Here is a 19852-nt window from a genome sequence, read left to right on the forward strand (position 1 = left end):
CTGAGGCCTCCCAAAGTCGAGTTCTAGCCAAGAGTCTTTTGGGCAGTGCCAAAAATTTGCCTTTCACAGCAAATCAAAGTCATCCAGTAACATCCCTGGTTTCCTGTAATGTGTGAAAATCATTCCCCTGCTTTCGATGACAGGCACCTGTTGCTTCCAGTCTTTGAAAGCAGCTTGGCGGCTGCAGTGGCCCTGCAATGACACGGTGCCAGCACTGCACGTCTCCCAGCTGCTTCCTACCAGCAGTAATCACTAGAAAGTGCAGACAAACAAATGCTGAGGTAGACGAGGCTCAAGGGCTAGGACGAGAGTGCATTGGAAGGCCTTGCCTTGCCACCCCCAGCCCTGGCAAGAATCCCCCTAAGAGGAAAGGTTATGGGGGAATCCCGGACAGTAAAACTGGCAAAAGCCAAAGCCTAGGCCCCTCTGGCGCCCTCAGGTCTGCAGACTCCTGACCATGGGCAGCCCCCATTCCACCCCACTCCATTCAGCCCAGCCCTGGAGCCCAAAGCCCCCATTCCCTCAGGCCTGTCACAAATCCTAGAGCCCTGGTGCTGTAGGAAGTTTGCAAGAAAGCTAATTAAAGTCATTCCCAGAGTGTGAATGATTCCCATGTAGCCTATCCCAAGTCTATTGGCTTTTTAAAAAGAAGCTTAAGCCAAGTGTGGTGGATGGTGTGTACCTGTAGTCCCAGCTACTTGGGAGGCTGAGGCAGGAGGAATGCTTGAGCCCAGGAGTTTGAGGCTGCAGTGAGCTAAGATCATGCCACTATACTCCAGCCTGGTGACAGAGGGAGACCCATCTCTTAAAAAAAAAAAAAAAAAAAAAAAGCAAGCTCACTAACCCAAAGGAGGATGGGTCTCTAATGATGGGTCTTTTTTTTTTTTTTTTTTTTTTTTGAGACGGAGTCTCTCACCCAGGCTGGAGTGCAATGGTGTGATCTCAGCTCACCGCAACCTCTGCCTCCCAGATTCAAACGATTCTCTTGCCTCAGCCTCCTGAGTAGCTGGGATTACAGGTGCGTGCCACCACGCCCAGCTAATTTTTGTATTTTTAGTAGAGACAGGGTTTCAACATCTTGGCCAGGCTGGTCTTGAACTCCTGACCTCGTGATCCATGTGCCTCAGCCTCCCAAAGTGCTGGGATTACAGGCGTGAGCCACCATGCCCGGCCATGATGGGTCTTTTTTAGAATTACTTGTAGGGAGAGAGGAAGGACCCTTCAGATGACACCCCTTCCTCTGATAACACAGTCAGGAGTAGCCATAGGCATGGCCTGTGGGTACCAGATGCCCCTCACCATGGGACCAGCCAATCAGCGGGTATCCTTAGCTGATTGGCTAAGGACATGGTGAAACCCCTTAGCAAGGATTTGCTGAGCTTCTCTGTGTGTTGTACTGTACGTTGAGATCTGTTCTAATCACTGGGAATTTATTACTAAAACATTGCTTTAAAGGGAGGAAAGAAACACTGAATTGTTCCCTCATGGTCATGTGTACCCTGAATCCGTAGCAGGCCTTGTGTTTTCCACATTGTTTCCCACAGGCGGGTCTCCATACCCAGGAGTGCAAATGGATGAGGACTTCTGCAGTCGCCTGAGGGAAGGCATGAGGATGAGAGCTCCTGAATACTCCACTCCTGAAATGTGAGCGCTTGGTGCCCTCCGCCTCCCATCTGACAGCTTGCTTTTCACCAGGGCACCCCTGAGAGGGGATGTTTGTGGGTTCTCAGAGCCCCAGTCTTGGAAGAGGCCAAGGTTTTTCTTTCCTTTAGAGATGCTCCCCTCAGCTTTTCAGGCCCAGATAGGCTGGGAGTGTCTTCTTGCCGTGGGGCATGTGGCCCTGGACCCATCCCTATCTATTTCCTTTCCTGACCACTGACATGACTTTTTAAGGCCTCTAGCTGGGAACTGAAGTTAGAAATTCGGTGTATAGGTATGAATCCAGGCAAAATAAACAGACCACCCAGGAACTGAATGCAAGGCCTTGGCCTCCTCACAGAGAGGGAGGCAAACAGGCCAAGCAGCCCCAGGGATGGAGGGTTAGACCTTGGTCCGGCAAACGGTCCTGTATCTGCACGGAACACCCATGAGGGGGTTGATATGGACTGCAGAAGAGGCCTTGGAGAGGAAAAAGGGAGCTTCCTCACACGGTGATTATGCTTCACGGAAGGCTTTGTGGGAAATACAACTTTTTTTTTTTTTTTTTGAGATGGAGTCTCACTCTGTCATCCAGGCTGGAGTGCAGTGGCGCATTCTTGGCTCACTGCAACCTTCGACTCCCTGGTTCAAGTGATTCTTCTGCCTCAGCCTCCCAAGTAGCTGGGATTACAGGTGCACGCCACCACACCCAGCTAATTTTTTGTATTTTTAGTAGAGACAGGATTTCACCATGTTGGCCAGGATGGTCTCGATCTCCTGATCTCGTGATCTGCCCACCTCAGCCTCCCAAAGGGCTGGGATTAGAGGCGTGAGCCACCGCACCCTGCCAATACAACTTCTTTAGAATCCTTTAGGAAGAATAGGGACCGGTCATGGTGGCTCACACCTATAATCCCAGCACTTTGGGAAGCAGATGCAGGCAGATCACTTGAGGTCAGGAGTTCAAGACCAGCCTGGCCAACATGGTGAAACCCTGTCTCTACTAAAAATATAAAAATTAGCCGGTCATGGTGCAGCTACTTGGGAGGCTGAGGCATGAGAACCGCTTGAGCCGAGGAAATGGAGATTGCAGTGAGCCAAAATCGCACCATTGCACTCCAGCCTGGTTGACAGAGCCAGACTATGTCTCAAAAAAAAAAAAAAAGAATCCTTTCAGAATAGGCCCAGCAACTGTCTGGGCTGCCTGGACAGATGACTTTTCGGGGTGTCCATGTGAGGCTTTCTCCGTTGTGCAGACGGCACTTCCTTGCCTCTCTTGGACACTCTTTTTTTCCTGGGGCTTTGTGGATGTTTTGCACTTTGAGGCCTGAGCAGGAATGTGATGACACTTGCACTCTTGTTGGGCTGCTGACAAGGACTTGGGCCTCCCTGAGGTGGCACCACCTTTCCTGAACTGGCAGGGGCCCTGCCATTTCACCCACACAACGGGGTCCTGTCAGAAGCCCTGGCTGGCCTTTGAGGAGGAGTCAGAGGGAATGCGGGAAGTGTGGGCTTGGCCAAAGGGCAAAGTCGCTGTCTCTTTCCTTCATCATCTCGGGGCAAGGGTGGGTCAGACCCAGGATGGGGAACTGGATAAGGTAGACTGGGGACTCAGGCCCAACAGCAGGGCTGGGGAGCTTGGCCCGAGCACAGGGAAGCGGGAGGGTTCCTGTTGTTGTCACTGGTACACTGGTGCCTGGTGTCCTCATCAGGCAAGTACAGGGAGCTGAGACAAGGCCTGTTTCTGAGAGCTGGGGATAGAGCTAGATTATTAACTTTATGAGTTTCTAAGTGTTTTCCCCCACATAGTCTCATTTGAAGTTCCCAATGACCTTGAGGGGCAGGCGGGGAAGCTATTATAGTCTGAATTTAGCAAGTAATGAAACCGAGACTCTGAGACCTGAAGGGATGTGCTCTCCATCAGCTGAGAAATGAGGAGACATTTAGAACCCAGTCCTCTGGACTGGTGTCCTTAGACCACAGGGCTGTTGAACTAAGAACAGACCCCACATTCCTTAGAAGAAATGCTTCTCTGATATCGCCACTCATCCTTTGAATTAAGTATGTCCTTCCAATCTTAATATAGTTTGAAAATCACAAGAGTAAGCGCTCAATTACTACTAATAATTGTTATTATTAAATAATATTTTTACCTCAATAAATCCAAAATAGTATGACATTAATTTTTATTTTTGCTTCCATATAAATTTTAAATAGTATAAATTAGTTTAGTTGGGTTTTTTTGTTTGTTTGTTTGAGATAGTGTCTCGCTCTGTTATCCAGGCTGGAGTGCAGGGGCATGATCTCAGCTCACTGAAACCTCTACTTCCTGGGTTCAAGTTCTTCTTCCTCAGCCTCCTGAGTTGCTGGGACTACAGGCATGTGCCGTCATGCCTGGCTAATTTTTATATTTTTTATAGAGATGGAGTTTCGCCATGTTGGCCAGGCTGGTCTCGAACTCCTGAGTTCAAGTGATCCACTAGCCTTGGCCTCCCAAAGTGCTAGGATTACAGGCTTGAGCCTCCATTCCTGGCCTGAAATTCCTTTTTATTATAACAACACTTAATGATACTGATTAAATAGTTATTTGGTGCTTATAAGTGCCACTGTTTTAAGCATTAATTTATTTAATGCTCATAATAATCCTATAAAATAGGACTACCATTATCTCCATTTCACAGGTGAGAAAACAGGCACAGCACATGTAAGTGATTTGCTCAAGGCTGCATTGCTAATAATCTAAGCGAATTCAGCCTGAGTTCAGAGTCCACAGCACCATCCCCCACCCCTGCAAGGTGTGTTCCCAATTCATACCCAGGCTGTGGTTGGAAATAACTCAGAGGTACAAAGTCGTATCAGCTTTGGACCAAAAACTGCCTTGGACTTTCTCAAACCTTCAAGTCTTAACATAAACATCACTCAGGTAGCTCTTGTGCCTCAGGCATCCTAGAGAGAGCAGTATGGTTCCTGAATTTTAAGGAGGGAGAGATTTTAGAAATTTTAAAAAGTAAGAAGCTCTGTAAATATTTCTTCAGAAGGCCAGACTTCACATCTTCATCCATTTTCTCAAGCATGTGGAAGCCGATGGAATAACCTCCTTCTTGTTTGTTCTAACAGTAGGAAGGTCTGGGTGAGGACCGAGTACAGCTTCTCAGAACTGAGATTCTGTGATCTGAACTTGGCCTAAGCAGTGTGTATTTGGGAACTTGGGTGATAGCTTGGAAAGAAAACTTCCTAGAGGCCCTTCATCCCCAGCCTGGGTGCAACTAATATCTCTTAACTTTACTAAACCTGTTTACTTAGTGGTGTAATATCTTGTTAACGTTGAGTTATTGGTCCTTGCCCAGAGACTGTTGAATCTGATGTCTTTCAATAAGGGAATAAGCAATGAGTATTTTGATTTTGTTTTTTCTTTTCCTTCTGGTGTTTGCTGAGATGATTTGCATTGGATTTTAGGCAAGAGGAGTGGAAGTTAGAAGTCGAAATCCAAGAGTCAAAAGTGAAAAACAGCAGGTGGTTGTAGATAGTCCCATTTACAAGTGTCAGCAGGGAATCCACGCAGTGTCCTGCTCAGGATGGTGTATCTCCCAGACAGCAGCTTGATCCTGTTTGTGGGGAGATGATGGTGAGGGAGGAGACGAGCCCAGAGCCTCTGCCTGAAGGCCTCTATTTGGAGCCCAGGCTCAAGTGATCCTCCCGCCTCAGCGTCCCATACTACAGGGAACAATCCTGTAGTATGCATCACCATGCTTGACTAATTTTTGTGTGTTTTTGTGGAGATAAAGCCAGACTATGTTGTCCAGAAAGATCTTGAACTCCTGACCTCAAATGATTGTCCCATCATAGCTTCCCAAACCATTGGAATTACTTCCTTTGGCAGCCACCTCATAAACTTTGAAACAAAACTGGAATATACTTAAGAGATATCTAGAGCCAGTGGCGCCCCCTGAAGGCACACCTTTAAGAAGTGTCAGAGGGAGACCATGAACTGGGGTTTCTCAGGCTTTTTCCCCAGCAACAGCCATCTCCCTCCACAAGTAACATCTGCAGTACAACTGAAGAATTCACAGAAGGAGCAGACTCTCTCTTCCCAGAGATCGGTCTGACACTTTTCAGCAGATATTTGTTGAGTGCTTATGCGCCTGGCCCTGGGGTAGGTGAGAGGTGTGGAAATGAGTCCCTGCCCACATAGTCCTTACAGCCTGATTCCCACCCAGTTCCAGAGTTGGAGCCCATTCAGAATTGAGTGTGACACAGAGTCCTTTCTCATCCAGACATCTTCTGAGAGAAGAGATAATGTGCAATAAACACCCCTTGAAGAATGCAAGATTCAAGGAGAATCAACTCTTTTTTTTTTTTTTGAGACGGAGTTTCGCTCTTGTTACCCAGGCTGGAGTGCAATGGCGCGATCTCGGCTCACTGCAACCTCCGCCTCCTGGGTTCAAGCAATTCTCCTGCCTCAGCCTCCCGAATAGCTGGGATTGCAGGCACGCGCCGCCATGCCCAGCTAATTTTTTTGTATTTTTAGTAGAGACGGGGTTTCACCATGTTGACCAGGATGGTCTCGATCTCTTGACCTCGTGATCCACCCACCTCGGCCTCCCAAAGTGCTGGGATACAGGCTTGAGCCACCGCGCCCGGCCCCTCTGTGCTATTAAGACAAATGTTTTCATATCCAGGAGCGTAGCATGTACTGTGTGCCTTGAGCGGTGAGGGGGCCAGTATGTAACGGTGGCTTTGCAGTGCTGGGGGAGAACGATCAGCTGCACACAGGAACCTTGCTTACAGCCCCAGAAACTCCACACTGTGGGCTTCACCTTCTGGAAATGACACAGTCATATACACAGGACCTTCCCCACCAGTCTCCACTGCTGAGCCCATGAAGGGAAGTGTGAGGATGTGGAAATGCCACATGCTTTTTAAGAAGCCAGCTCACACCAACCTTTGTAACAACTTGAGAATGAAAGAAGCACCACAGACTATTCAGCCATTGATATTTATGGCTGTACGAACTTTTTTTTTTTTTTTTAACTTTAAGGACATTGTCTTACTTCTGAAAGTGTGGGGAGGAGTACTGCTCCTCACATTGAACCGCAGTGAACAGTGGGGTTTCCTTTCTGAATAGCTCTGCTTCATTCACAGAACTCAGGCCTTCCACCTGCCGAGGCCGCAGGCACAACAAAGAACGCGGGTCTCCGTGAGCTCTGGGTTGGTTAGTCTGCCTTGGTAGATGTGTTTTCCACTGACCGCAGGACCTGGCCCAGACAGCCTTTTAAGTGCTGGTGCTATAAACCCAAATCTAAAAATGAAGCAGGGTTATGTAGTACAGCAAGCTTGGTCTTTATGTGGATGATGACAGCCCCCCCTTTGCAATACCTAAGGCAATGCATAGGATGACCACTGCTCTTCAGCTATTTCTGTTGCTGTTTTTCCCACCAGCTATCAGATCATGCTGGACTGCTGGCACAAAGACCCAAAAGAAAGGCCAAGATTTGTAGAACTTGTGGAAAAACTAGGCGATTTGCTTCAAGCAAATGTACAACAGGTAAAACTAATTTATCTACATCAAAATGCCTTTGAATATACATCAGGGGTGTGTTTTACTTGTCTTTCTTAAGAGCTATTAATAGAATAGCTGAGATCAGATGTTTAAAAAGAATGTGTGTGTATACAGAATTATCTTCTCAAAACACAACCAAGATTGTGTAAATGACATAGTCAAAGTTGATATAATGCTTCATAGAAATTGTTGCAGTCAGAATTGGTGCAATGAGAGCTCTATCTCTGGTATTTTAGGATGGTAAAGACTACATCCCACTCAATGCCATACTGACAGGAAATAATGGGTTTACATACTCAACCCCTGCCTTCTCTGAGGACTTCTTCAAGGAAGGTATTTCAGCTCCGAAGTTTAATTCAGGAAGCTCTGATGATGTCAGGTAAGATTTCTTTCTCAAACTTTCTATCACCGAATTTTCCAACATACAAAAGAAGGGAGAGAGGGAAGGAGGGAGGGAGAGGAGGGAGGGAGGGAAGGGGAGGAGGAAGGGAGGGAGGGAGGGAGGAAGGAAGGGAGGAAGGATTCTGTAGTAATCACGAAGGAAGGGAGGGAAGGGAGGGAGGGAGGGAGGGATTGTGTAGTAATCACCCCTATGCCTATCCCAGACAGAAGGCAAGAAGAGGAGGGAAGGGGCGGGGAGGGGAGGGGAGGGGAGGGGAGGGGAGGGGAGGGATTTGTAGTAATCACCCATATTCCCATCCTCTAAATTCAGCTGTTGAATTTTGCCCTAATTTGTCTGTTATATTCTGTATATTTGTTTGTTATGGATTTTTCTTTATGCTGAACCATTTAAAAGGAGGCTTAAGGCATAATAACACTTTACCCCTAAATACTTTGGTATACATTTTGGAAGAAGGCTATTGTTGCTGGGCACAGTGGCTTGTGGCTGTAATCTCAGCACTTTGGGAGACCGAGGTGGAAGGATCACTTGAGCCCAGGAGTTCAAAATTGGCCTGGGCAACATAGTGAGATCTCGTCTCTACTGAAAATAAAAGAATTAGCCAGGTGTGGTGGTGTGCACCTGTAGTCCCAGCTACTCAGGAGGCTGAGGTTGGAGGATCACTTGAGCCTGAGAGATGGAGGCTGCAGTGAGCTATGATTGTGCAACTGCACTGAAAGAAGGATATTCTCCTGTGTAAACCACACGAGAGTGATCACAAATACATTCCTTAATGTGTTCTAGTAGTCAGATTTCCAAAATTTCACCCAAATGTCTTTACATCTTTTTTTAAAAGCGGGATCCAATTAAGAATAACAGATCACATTTTCTTAAGTTTCTTGTCTGTCTTATTCTAGAACCTTCCCCCATCATTTTTTCCCACGTGACATGGACTTTTTTGGTGAAACCTTAGATAAAACTAAACAGACAAAGCAAGCTGTTTTTATTTATTTGTTTTGCTTTGTTTTGACCTAACAAACAAATCTATCCCATATTACCGCAGAGGGAATTGGAGAAGGGGCAAGGCAAGGGAAGAGATGTGAGCTGCGGCCGCCACTGGCCCGGGGCCTGCACTCAGGACTAACAGTAATCCACACATGAAACCTGGGCAGGCTGATGGATACACAGACGCGTGCTGGGTCTGGCACGGTGCTGGGCTTTTTGCATATATCAACTCCTTTCACGCTTGCAGCAGTCTTGGGAAGAACATACTGTTGTCCTTACACAAATGGGGGCCTCGAGGCTCCCAGGAGGAAGGCTTGCCGAAACTGTGTGGCTAGAAAGTGGCAGAATAGTGTTCTAACCCAGGAGTTCCTACCCTCCTTCCCTGTACCCAATGCAATCAGGAGTCCTTTTAGGGCCTCCAGATCGTCCTGTGGGCATCTAGCATTTCTCTTAGCAGTAGGCACAGCCCTTGGGCTCTGACCTCAATTCAGCCACCAGGGAAGACATGGGAAGGAGTTGTAGCAGTCAGAAAATACTGCTAGTGGTGGGCGGGTGACTCACGCCTGAAACCCCAGCACTTTGGGAGGCCTTGGCAGTTGGAACACCTGAGGTCAGGAGTTCGAGACCAGTCTGGCCAACATGGTGAAACCCTGTCTCTACTGAAAATACAAAAATTATCCGGATGTGGTGGCACGTGCCTGTAGTCCCAGCTACTTGGGAGGCTGAGATGGGAGAATCACTTGAACCAGGGAGGCGGAGGTTGCAGTGAGCCAAGATCGTGTCACTGCACTCCAGTCTGGGTGACAGAGCAAGACTTTGTCTCCAAAAAAAAAAGAAAAGGCAAGACAAGACTGCTAGCCACTTGTGACAGGCCTCAAAGAAATGCAGTAGGCAAACTCAGACTTGTGGTGATGGATTATCGGTCAGCCTCACTGTTCAGGCCTCCCAACCAGCCCAAGAGGCTGCAGTGGATGAGTCATCATTTTGTAAACTTGGGAAAACTAGTTCAGATTAAGCAAATTGGCAAGGTCTGGCTGGGTTAGAGAGAGGGAGGGGAGGGGTGAGTGGCATGTTGAAGTTATATGTGGACCCTTCTAAGGCTGCTTAGCCTTAGACCAGTAGGGAGCTTGCCTAAGACACTGGAACTGTCAGAGAATGACAGAGTGTGGGACTGAGAAATTCAGTCAGTAGGTGAACTTGGCCTTGCGAGTAACCACAGAGCGGATGTCTCCAGTGGTCTTCCCTAATAGATCATCAACAGAAGTCAGTAGGTAGTTAATAGAGACATCATACAATACCCATCTCTCCCAATCTGTAATCACGGAAAAAATACACAGGCCTGGGGCTAGCACTCAATTATGCCATTAACTAGCTGTGTAGCCACGCCAGGTCGTTTGCCGCCTCGAATCCTTTTGGGAGTACCTGGTAAAGTTGTATCACTTCCCTGCGCATCGTTTCTCTCCTATGCCACTGGGCACTCAGACAAGATGATGCCTCCGGTCTCTCCTAGGCCTGGCATTATCTGATTTCACTGTGGACCAGAGTGGATCCCTCTGGGAGTTTCCTTAACACTACAGAATGTGAACTGACAACCACAGGAGGCAGTGGCAATGCTGTCAGGATTCCCAGGGGTCACAGCGGGGAGATTGGGGCCTCAGAAGTTAGGTGATTTTTCTTGGTGTGCTGGTTCATCATAGCTGGGATATGGTGTCTGTAGTCCCCTATTAAAGCTGGATGCCTTTTTTCCTGTCTTGATTATTCTTTCTGCTTCTTCGACAGATACGTAAATGCTTTCAAGTTCATGAGCCTGGAAAGAATCAAAACCTTTGAAGAACTTTTACCAAATGCCACCTCCATGTTTGATGTGAGTCATGAAGTTAAGGTACCCAGTGTACCCTGACAGACCCCTTCTCCAGATCCCTTCCAAACCCTGACGCCAGTAGTGTAGTAGCTCTTGGTCAGCGAGAGTCTGGATTCAGGAGTGGCTGAAATGACAGTGTTGGAAGGACTGACAACTAGACTTAGCTGTACAGAGCTAATTTGAAAGTAGAGTTCCATGAACTCACTCCAGGATCCAAGTCCCTGCGTGGTTGGAATTTAGACCCTTAGGAAATTCCACTGTGTGTTTCTAGGTTGCTTTTAGCTGTCAGTTATGCAGCTTTGCTTTCAGAGTAACAGGAACTCCCAGCTGTGTGGGTGGTGGGTTTTGTGATGTAATGGAGATTGCTCTCCTGCAAGCAGCCTTGAGGCTGGGAGGGGTCCACCTAAGCCCTGTGTCCCTTCCTCCTAAGGCTCTGCAGGCTGAACAACCATGTTCCTACCCAGCCACGCAGAGAAGCTAACCAGTATAGCCTGGCAAACAAGAGGCCTCATAAACTCTTCTCTCTAAAGCCCTGGGATGTGGGGCTGAGGGGATAAGAGAAGAAGAGATGGGTGGGAGTGATACTGCAGTTCTGATGTTGCAGACCCTGGGACTCAAAGTGGGATCTCCAGATAGGTCGTCCCTACGACCTGGTAGCCAGGAGCCTTCTAGAAATGCTGACTCTCAGAACCTGCCCACACCCACTGAGTCAGGCTGTACCTTGGCAAGATCCCTAGGGGATTCTTGTGCACATTCACATTTAAGAAGTGCTGGTGACGACGGTGACCCATGAAGGGCCTGGAAGGCCAACCACAGTGTGAAGGTGATCACCACAGTCAGTGTGGCCTTGAGGCAAGCACAGTCACTCTTTTTTTTTTTTTTTTTTTTTTTGAGATGGAGTTTCGCTCTTGTTACCCAGGCTGGAGTGCAATGGCGCGATCTCGACTCACCGCAACCTCCGCCTCCTGGGTTCAGGCAATTCTCCTGCCTCAGCCTCCTGAGTAGCTGGGATTACAGGCATGCGCCACCATGCCCAGCTAATTTTTTGTATTTTTAGTAGAGACGGGGTTTCACCATGTTGACCAGGATGGTCTCGATCTCTTGACCTCGTGATCCACCCACCTCGGCCTCCCAAAGTGCTGGGATTACAGGCTTGAGCCACCACGCCCGGCCCCAAGCACAGTCACTCTTAAAAAAAAAACAAACAAAACCAAACACCACAACCTTGTCAGACACACCAGATAAAAAGGTAAAGTATCTGGGTGTATTGTTTGGCTGCTTGGTACATTGTTTTCAAGACCAAGGGAAAAACACTGAGCTAAACATGGACGAATTCTCAACCTTCACCCTCCCCACCCTAAACCAGTGGTGAATGATGACAGCTTCTTTGTTTGCTTAGGTGTTTACTCATAATTAAGGCCACAAACACTGCCCAGCAAGACCCTTAAAGGGTGGCGGGGACAAAGCGTTGGATTCATTTACTGGCGCATTCCTTATTAACAAAGTAGTGAAGAGTCTGCAGGCAACTTAGTGCCAAAGAGAAACCAACAAGGAAATCTAATTGCTGTAGACAGTGACCAAGGGGGGCCTGAGAACTCCATCGAGTTCAAGAAAAAAATTGAACCAGGTCTTTATAGTTTCTTAGAATTTGTATGTGTGATGGCCACCACTACCATAGCACACTTATCACCAATTGTGATCTGCCAAATTAGTTTCAATATCTTTATGCAACAAATTGCATGAAAGTTTACTGTGGAAAATGCTAACCTGTTAATTGCCGTTTTCCCTTTTACTTCATGTTCAGGAAGGGCCTCAAAGTCCCTGGGGATCAGACATGATTTTCAGCAGGTCAAGTTTGTAGTGGCCAACTTAGAGAAAATGCTTTGTCTCAGTAAGCAGGGATTGCGGAGGGTGAGGCAGAGCCTGGATCAACAGATGCGTCCCAGGATCATCCCTCGAGCTCGGCATGGACCCCCGCTGGGCCAGGCAAGAGTATAACCTTTCTCCTTCTCCCCACAGGACTACCAGGGGGACAGCAGCACTCTGCTGGCCTCTCCCATGCTGAAGCGCTTCACCTGGACTGACAGCAAACCCAAGGCCTCACTCAAGATTGAGTAAGGACCGGGCCTCTTTTCTGTGATCAGTTGATGGAGGGGTGCGAGGGGAGATGCTGCGGGAAGGTGGTATGAAGAGGGGTGTTTGAGGAGCCTGCTCTCCTGAACTGCAGTGTTTGGGCATTGCAGAAAAGCATTTCCCCTCAGGGGGCAAAAAAAGGGGGACGCAAAAAAAGTGCAAAAAAAGGCGGTGAAACAGTGGAGCCACAATTGCACCACTGCACTCTAGCCTAGGCGACACTGGGAGAGAAAAGGGAAAGAAACTACCGTGAGATGCCGCTTCACGCCCATGAGGATAGCGAGATCAAGCCAGTGTGGTGAGGACATGGGGAAATCAGAACCCCCATATATTGTTGGTGGAAATGTAAAACAGGGCAGTCACTTTGGAAAACAGTTTAGCTGTGAGGCCACAGCTAAAGGTTAAACAGTTACCCCAAGACCCGGCAGTTCAAATCCTAGTGAAAACTGATGTTCACAGCAAAACTTGCATACAGATATTCATAACAGCATTATTCAAAATAGCCCAAAGTAGATACAACCCAAATGTCCACCAGTTGATGACTAAATGAATCAAATATGGTATATGCACACAATATAATACTGTCAATAGAAAGTATGAAGTATGGACGGGCACGGTGGCTCAAGCCTGTAATCCCAGCACTTTGGGAGGCCGAGGCGGGTGGATCACAAGGTCAAGAGATCGACACCATCCTGGTCAACATGGTGAAACCCCGTCTCTACTAAAAATACAAAAAACTAGCTGGGCGTGGTGGCACGTGCCTGTAATCCCAGCTACTCAGGAGGCTGAGGCAGGAGAATTGCCTGAACCCAGGAGGCGGAGGTTGCAGTGAGCCGAGATCACGCCATTGCACTCCAGCCTGGGTAACAAGAGCGAAACTCCGTCTCAAAAAAAAAAAAAAAAAAAAGTATGAAGTATGCATGTATGCTACAACATGGGTGAACCTTGAAAATATGCTAAGTAAAAGCAGCCAGGCATAAAATATCATCTATTGTATGATTCCTTTTATATGAAATGCCCAGAATTGGTAAATCTAGAGACAGAAAGTAGACCAGTAGTTTCCTTGGGCTGCTGTAAGGTGTGAGGAAGAAAGCCTGCTAATGGGCATGCGTTTTGGGAGATGATGACGAGGCTCTAAAGTTGATTGTGGTGATGATGCACAGTTTGTGTCTATACTAAACACCTCTGGCTTACTTCAAATAGGCAAATTAGGCAGCATGTAAATTATATCTCCATAAAACTCTCATTTAAAACAACAAACACCAAACACATGGGCAGATATGGGTTACAGTTTTTGAACCCTGATCTGAATCAAAGGATGGCAACAGGTGCCTCCAAAATGGAGTTAGCACAGTTCATCAACCACAAGTAAATGGGAAAGACGGGGACATTTCCGGATTGCCAGGCAAACATCTGCGCGTGTGTTTCCTTTTTTTTTTTTTTTTTTTGAGACAGAGTCTCGCTCTTGTTGCCCGGCCTGGAGTGCAATGGCGCGATCTCGGCTCACCGCATCCTCTGCCTCCCAGGTTCAAGTGATTCTCCTGCCTCAGCCTCCTGAGTAGCTGGGATTACAGGCATGCGCCACCACGCCCTGCTAATTTTGTATTTTTAGGACAGACAGGGTTTCTCCATGTTGGTCAGGCTGGTTTCAAACTCCTGACCTCAGGTGATCTGCCCACCTCAGCGTCTCAAAGTGCTGGGATTATAGGCATGAACCACTGCGCCTGACCGTGTATTTCCTTTTAACTTGAGCGCAGTGATATTAGAATCGAGATGCAACAGATCAGCAGATCAGAGGCACTAATGAGGAAGGAGGGGAAGACAGGGTACATGTTCTTTTGTTTCCTACTTTGGAACACTTCAGAAAACGGGTGGTGACTAATTTTATCTAGATCTTTGTTAAAGAAAACCATAAATTGGATCCCCTACTCTGAGACTGAAAATGTAGAACATGGATATGTGAGTCCAGACCAATCTAAAAACATGGTTCACAGGTTTCCCTGCCTCATCCCAGATCCTTTGAAAATAAAAAATTCAAACGAATATGAAAGGATAAGAGCAGCCCTTCTTCTTCAGGTGGCTGTCCTAGTCTGGATGTAACATACGAGACCCAGAAGCAAGTTTCTCCACCCTTGAGCCTTGCTGGTGATAAGCAGCACCGTAACTAAAAACATTTCCTATTATAAGAGAAATGTGTTCTCTTGCAGTTCTGGAGGCCAGAAGGGATTTGAAATATGGATATATTTTGGAGGGCAGGAGGCATTTCTCAGCCTACCACAGGCGCTGTTTGACCCAAGAATAGGAGAGGGCTGTGCCCAAGGCTTGGAGTTATTTTCCAGCTGAATTATGGATTTGCGTTATCTTACATTTCACACACCTCCCCGCTACTCCCCAGCCACTGGAATGTGTCTTTCTGCCCAGTGACAACAAGCTGGTACGAGGGAGGCAGTGTGCAGCTTTAGAACAGAGGGAATCTGACAGCAATTGAGAGGGGGTTCAAAAACCATGAACTCTAAGACAGGTATGAGCAAATGACTCACTCAGAAAGAGTGGATTTTAGTGTCTTGTTTTCTAAAAACCAATTTTGAACGTTTGATCTCTTTTCTTTCTGTAGCTTGAGAGTAACTAGTAAAAGTAAGGAGTCAGGGCTTTGTGATGTCAGCACGCCCGGCTTCTGCCATTCCAGCTGTGGGCACATCAGCGAAGGCAAGCGCCGGTTCACCTACGACAACGCCGAGCTGGAACGGAAGACGGCGTGCTGCTCCCCGCCTCCGGACTACAACTCTGTGGTCTTGTACTCCACTCCACCTGTCTAGAGTTTGACACAAAGCCTTATTTCTAGAAGCACAAGTGTATTTATACCCTCAGAAAACTAGCTTTTGCCAGTATTACGCATATATAAGTTTACACCTTTACCTTTCCACAGGAGCCAGCTGCTTTTTGTGACTTTTTAATAGTGCTTTTTTTTTTTTTTTTTTTTTTGACTAACAAGAATGTAACTCCAGATAGGGAAATAGTGACAAGTGAAGAACACTACTGCTAAATCCTCGTGTTACTCAGTGTAAAAGAAATCCTTTCTAAGCCCCACGACTTCCCTGCTCCAAACCCCGAGACCTCAGGGCATGCAGGACCAGTTTGATCCAGGAGCTGCACGGATCACGCAGTGCGTCATGGACTCCACTGGGCCAGCCCCACAGCCTAAACCCAGGGCAACAAGCCCTTTCGCCCCAGGGGTCACTGGCTGGCCTGAGCGGTGACTTGGGAGTTCTCTAGCAGGCCTAAGGCATGTAAGGAGGAAAAGGGGAAAAGCGGAAAACAAGGGAGAAAAAGAGAAACCGGGAGAAGGCGTGGGAAAGAGCCCGAGACGCACCCAGTGGGCGGGGAGCGGGACGGGGCTCAGCGATGCCATTTCAGTGGCTTCCCAGCTCCGACCCTTCTGCAGGTGAGGGCCCAGCCAGGAGCAGACAGGACAGAGATGAGGGGACATTTTCTGGATTCTGGGAGGCAAGAAAAGGACAAGTACCCTTTTTGGAACTAAAGCAAATGTTAGAACTTCAGCCATGGAGCCAGCTCTGTCCATTCCCGTATGCGGCACATTTTGATTTACAGCACTGAGGGCACTCTCCTCTGAGCCCATACCTTTGGCTCCTCTAGTAAGATGCACCGAAAACTTACCCAAAGCTAGGTTGTCTCCATGGCATGATGGCCTTACACTTCAGCTATCACGTTCTGTTTTGAGTGTTAATATATAGTCCAGACACTTAACTCAATTTATTGGTGTTATCCTGTTTTGCAGTTAGTTGTGAAAGCAAGCGTTTTCTCCATACCAAAACTAGGACTGATGGAGGAAAAAGATCAGTAAGGTTGAGGGAAAACCCCGTTCTCTGTCCCAACCAAACCAATTCACCAACACAGTTGGGACCCAAAACATAGGAAGTCAGTCCTGTTTCCTTTTCGTTTAACGGGGATTCCGCTGTCCCATACAAATCTGGAAGGATGTGGAAGAGCATTAGCTGACGCCTATTAAGCACTTTAAGCTCCTTGAGAAAAAAGGTGGTATGTAATTTATGCAAGATACTTCTACAGTTGGGACTCAGGATATTAATGAATGAGCCATCACCAGAAGAAAAGCCCATTTTCAGCTCCTTTGAACCTTGCCCGGTCTGAGCACGATGGGAATAGGGAGAGAGGGTAGCAAAGGGTGCCTACTCTTCAGGGTCTAAAGATCAAGTGGGCCTTGGATCGCTAAGCTGGCTCTGTTTGATGCTATTTATGCAAGTTAGAGTCTATGTATTTAGGATGTCTGCACCTTCTGCAGCCAGACAGAAGCTGGACAGGCAACAGTGAATTGCTGCTTCTGGGGGAGAAGAGTATGCTTCACTTTTTCCATGTAATTTACCTCTAGAACCCGAACTCGAAGTAACAGAAGAATGTATGCTTCCATTCTTAGGTGCCACATTCTTGTTTAAAGGCTCTCTGTATGAAGAGATGGGACCATCGGCACATTCCCAAGTGAGCCTGCTGGCTCCTGGTGGTGGCTCTTGTGGAGGACTCACTAGTCAGAAGAGAGGACTGGGACAGGTCTCTCCACCAAGACCTAAATCCAAACAAAACCAGGATAGAGCCAAAAGAGGGGACAAATCTTTGTTCTTCCTCTTCTTGACATACACAAAAGCACCTGTGACAGCTGGCAATATTCTAAATTGGGTAACTGGAAGGAGGTTAAACACAGGAAAAAGAAGACCTCAGTCAATTCTCTACTTTTTTTTTTTTTCCAAATCAGATAATAATCCAGCAAATAGTGACAACAAAGAACATTCGCTATTCATCTAATGTCTTGATTTCAGTAATGGAATTCTTAATCATTAAGAGACCATAATAAATACCCCTTTCCAAGAAAAAAGAAAAACCATTAGAATTATGTTACTCAGCTTCTTCAAACTCAGGTTTGTAGCAGACATGAGTCCATCAGTCAAAGAACGGAGTCTTAATGTAGAAAGAAAAATGGAGGCTTGTAATAATGAGATCTCTAGTTACAAAGTGCTTGTTCATTAAAATAGCACTGAAAATTGAAACATGAATTAACTAATAATGCTCCAGTCATTTGCCATGTATGATAAAAATGGTTGGCACTAACAAAGAACAAGCACTTCCCTTCAGGGTTTCTAAGATTGTGTACGTGGAACGGTGTGGGTGGAACGGTGCTGAAACCATATGCAAGTCTGTGTCTTATCAGTCCAAGAAGTGATGCCTAGTTGTTAGTTTTAGGGACGGATGCCTTGCCTAGCCCATAAGAATGCAAACGTCAAACAGATACTGGCTAGCCTCATTGAAATTGATGAAGGGAGGAGTGCATCATTGACCAACAGTGGTGTAACTATATGTGTATGTTTGTGTGTGTGTGTGTTGTGCATAACTATTTAAGGAAACTGGAATTTTAAAGTTACTTTTATACAAACCAAGAATATATGCTACAGATAAAAGACAGCCGTGGTTTGGTCCTTCATTTCTAGTCATGATGAATGTATTTTGTATGCCATCTTCATATAATAAAATTTACTTTCAAAAACGTACATATTTTCTCTCTGATTGGCTTGTAAGTGGAAAAATAGAGGTCACAGGTGTCCCTGGGGGTGGAGGACTGGTGGTGGTCTTTATTAAACACAGCACAAGAAAGACGAACACTGCCAAAGAGAGGGCAACGGGCTCTCTATTGGTCATAGAAAATGGCTGTGCTCAACAATCAGAACACTGCAAACAGTAAGTAAAAAACAAAATCAAACCAGGCAGATTGCCCAGAAAACGAAACCCTAAAATGAACGTGGTTGTGAAATAAGTAAAGCATATGCTGGGTGTGACTGCCAGCCGCCGAGAAAAGTGCCCTCAATTAAAAAGAGGCAGTTGTCCCCAAACACTAATTTTCAGCTGATAAATAATTACCATAATCACAGAGGCAGGAAACCACACAAAATAATGGGCAAAAGCTTGAAACACAAGAATGTAAAAGCTCACCAGCTCCCCATTCTTCAATCTTGTTTTGCAGATGACATCCTAGGCAAAGAAACAACTCAGGTCGGAAGTACTAGAAGAAGTGAGCAACACTTTGTCTTAGAAAGTGGTCATAGTATTACCTGCCTAGTAACATCATAAGGAAACTAGATTGAAAGGCATTTTAAGGGGAAAAAAATGGGCCGCCTTTCTTTGGGACAAAGACAAGAAAAATGGATAAATGACTAATCTCAGTAAACTTTTAGTTAACTCAAAAGGGCAAGAGGCATTTTGTCTTCAAGAATCTGAAATCCTTTAAAAATAATATGGGTTTTCATAACGTAAGAATAAAATCAGGCAAATTATTTGAAGAATGCTTGAGGAATCAATGTCACGTCATAGTTTAGAAATGTTCTCACGGCTCTGGAAACTTATAGTACATTTGGGAATTTATTTTTATTTTTTCATCAAGCAGATGTAGGGCCTAGTAAGGTTTATTGGACTCCTCGGTGTTAAACATATTACCAGACTTTTAGGTTTCGCAGGCTAGGAAATTAAAAAAAAAAAAATCCTGGATCTCAACACAGCGATGGCCAGTCTTCTATTTGGCGAACTAAGAACACTTAAGGGAAGAAAAAAAACACACACACACCAAAAAAAAAAAAAACACCCAAAATCCAACAGGATGCTACTGATGTTCTATCTCCTGATCTGGGAGGGGGTGCATAGGTATGCTCACTTCATCATGAGTCACCGAGCTGCGCGCTTACCTGTGAATGTGTGTGTAAATATATGAATGTATGTATGTATTCAATTCAATACATTATTAAAAGAAAAAACCCCTACCATTTAGTATACAACTTTTCACAGAAGAAACCCCATTTTAAAAGGTGGAAGGGCTTAATCTGAGACTAAAATATATTTGTATTTGAAACATACCTGTATTATCCTTCTTTCTCCCATTTTAGTTTATACAAGAAAAAACTAGTGAGCACGTTGTTCCACAGACTGGTATTTGGGAAGCAGTGATAGCTGGTGATTGCTATCATTGCTACCATTTGAGTGCCTAATACATGCCAGCAACTATTCTAAGTGCTTTAAAGGAACACACTTATTTTCAAAGCAATCTAACATGATAGGTACTATTAGTACACCCTTTACTTCAATGGGAGAATTAACTCCAAGACCCCCCTTGTCACGTCTGCCCACCTCCTAGCTTATGTTCTGTGTACTATGCTTGCCCTTTTAGATGGCCAACCCAAAGCACACTGGAGTCCCTTCCTCTCAG

General features: G+C 46.2%; 1 protein-coding gene across 1 annotated transcript in view; it reads left to right on the forward strand.

Annotated features, from left to right (window-relative positions):
* The window catches only part of FLT1 (fms related receptor tyrosine kinase 1), a 196752-nt gene extending 178603 nt beyond the window's left edge, over positions 1–18149 (forward strand). The window contains exons 25-30 of the mRNA XM_039473122.2: positions 1545–1644; positions 7078–7183; positions 7435–7577; positions 10362–10446; positions 12463–12557; positions 15191–18149. Coding sequence (XP_039329056.1) covers positions 1545–1644; positions 7078–7183; positions 7435–7577; positions 10362–10446; positions 12463–12557; positions 15191–15392 — 731 coding nt within the window. The 3' untranslated portion in view covers positions 15393–18149. The remainder of the gene's footprint in view (positions 1–1544; positions 1645–7077; positions 7184–7434; positions 7578–10361; positions 10447–12462; positions 12558–15190) is intronic.
* The last annotated feature ends 1703 nt before the right edge of the window (positions 18150–19852 follow it).

The sequence above is a fragment of the Saimiri boliviensis genome, chromosome 16, assembly GCF_048565385.1.
Source record: "Saimiri boliviensis isolate mSaiBol1 chromosome 16, mSaiBol1.pri, whole genome shotgun sequence".
Classification (NCBI taxonomy): Eukaryota; Metazoa; Chordata; class Mammalia; order Primates; family Cebidae; genus Saimiri; species Saimiri boliviensis.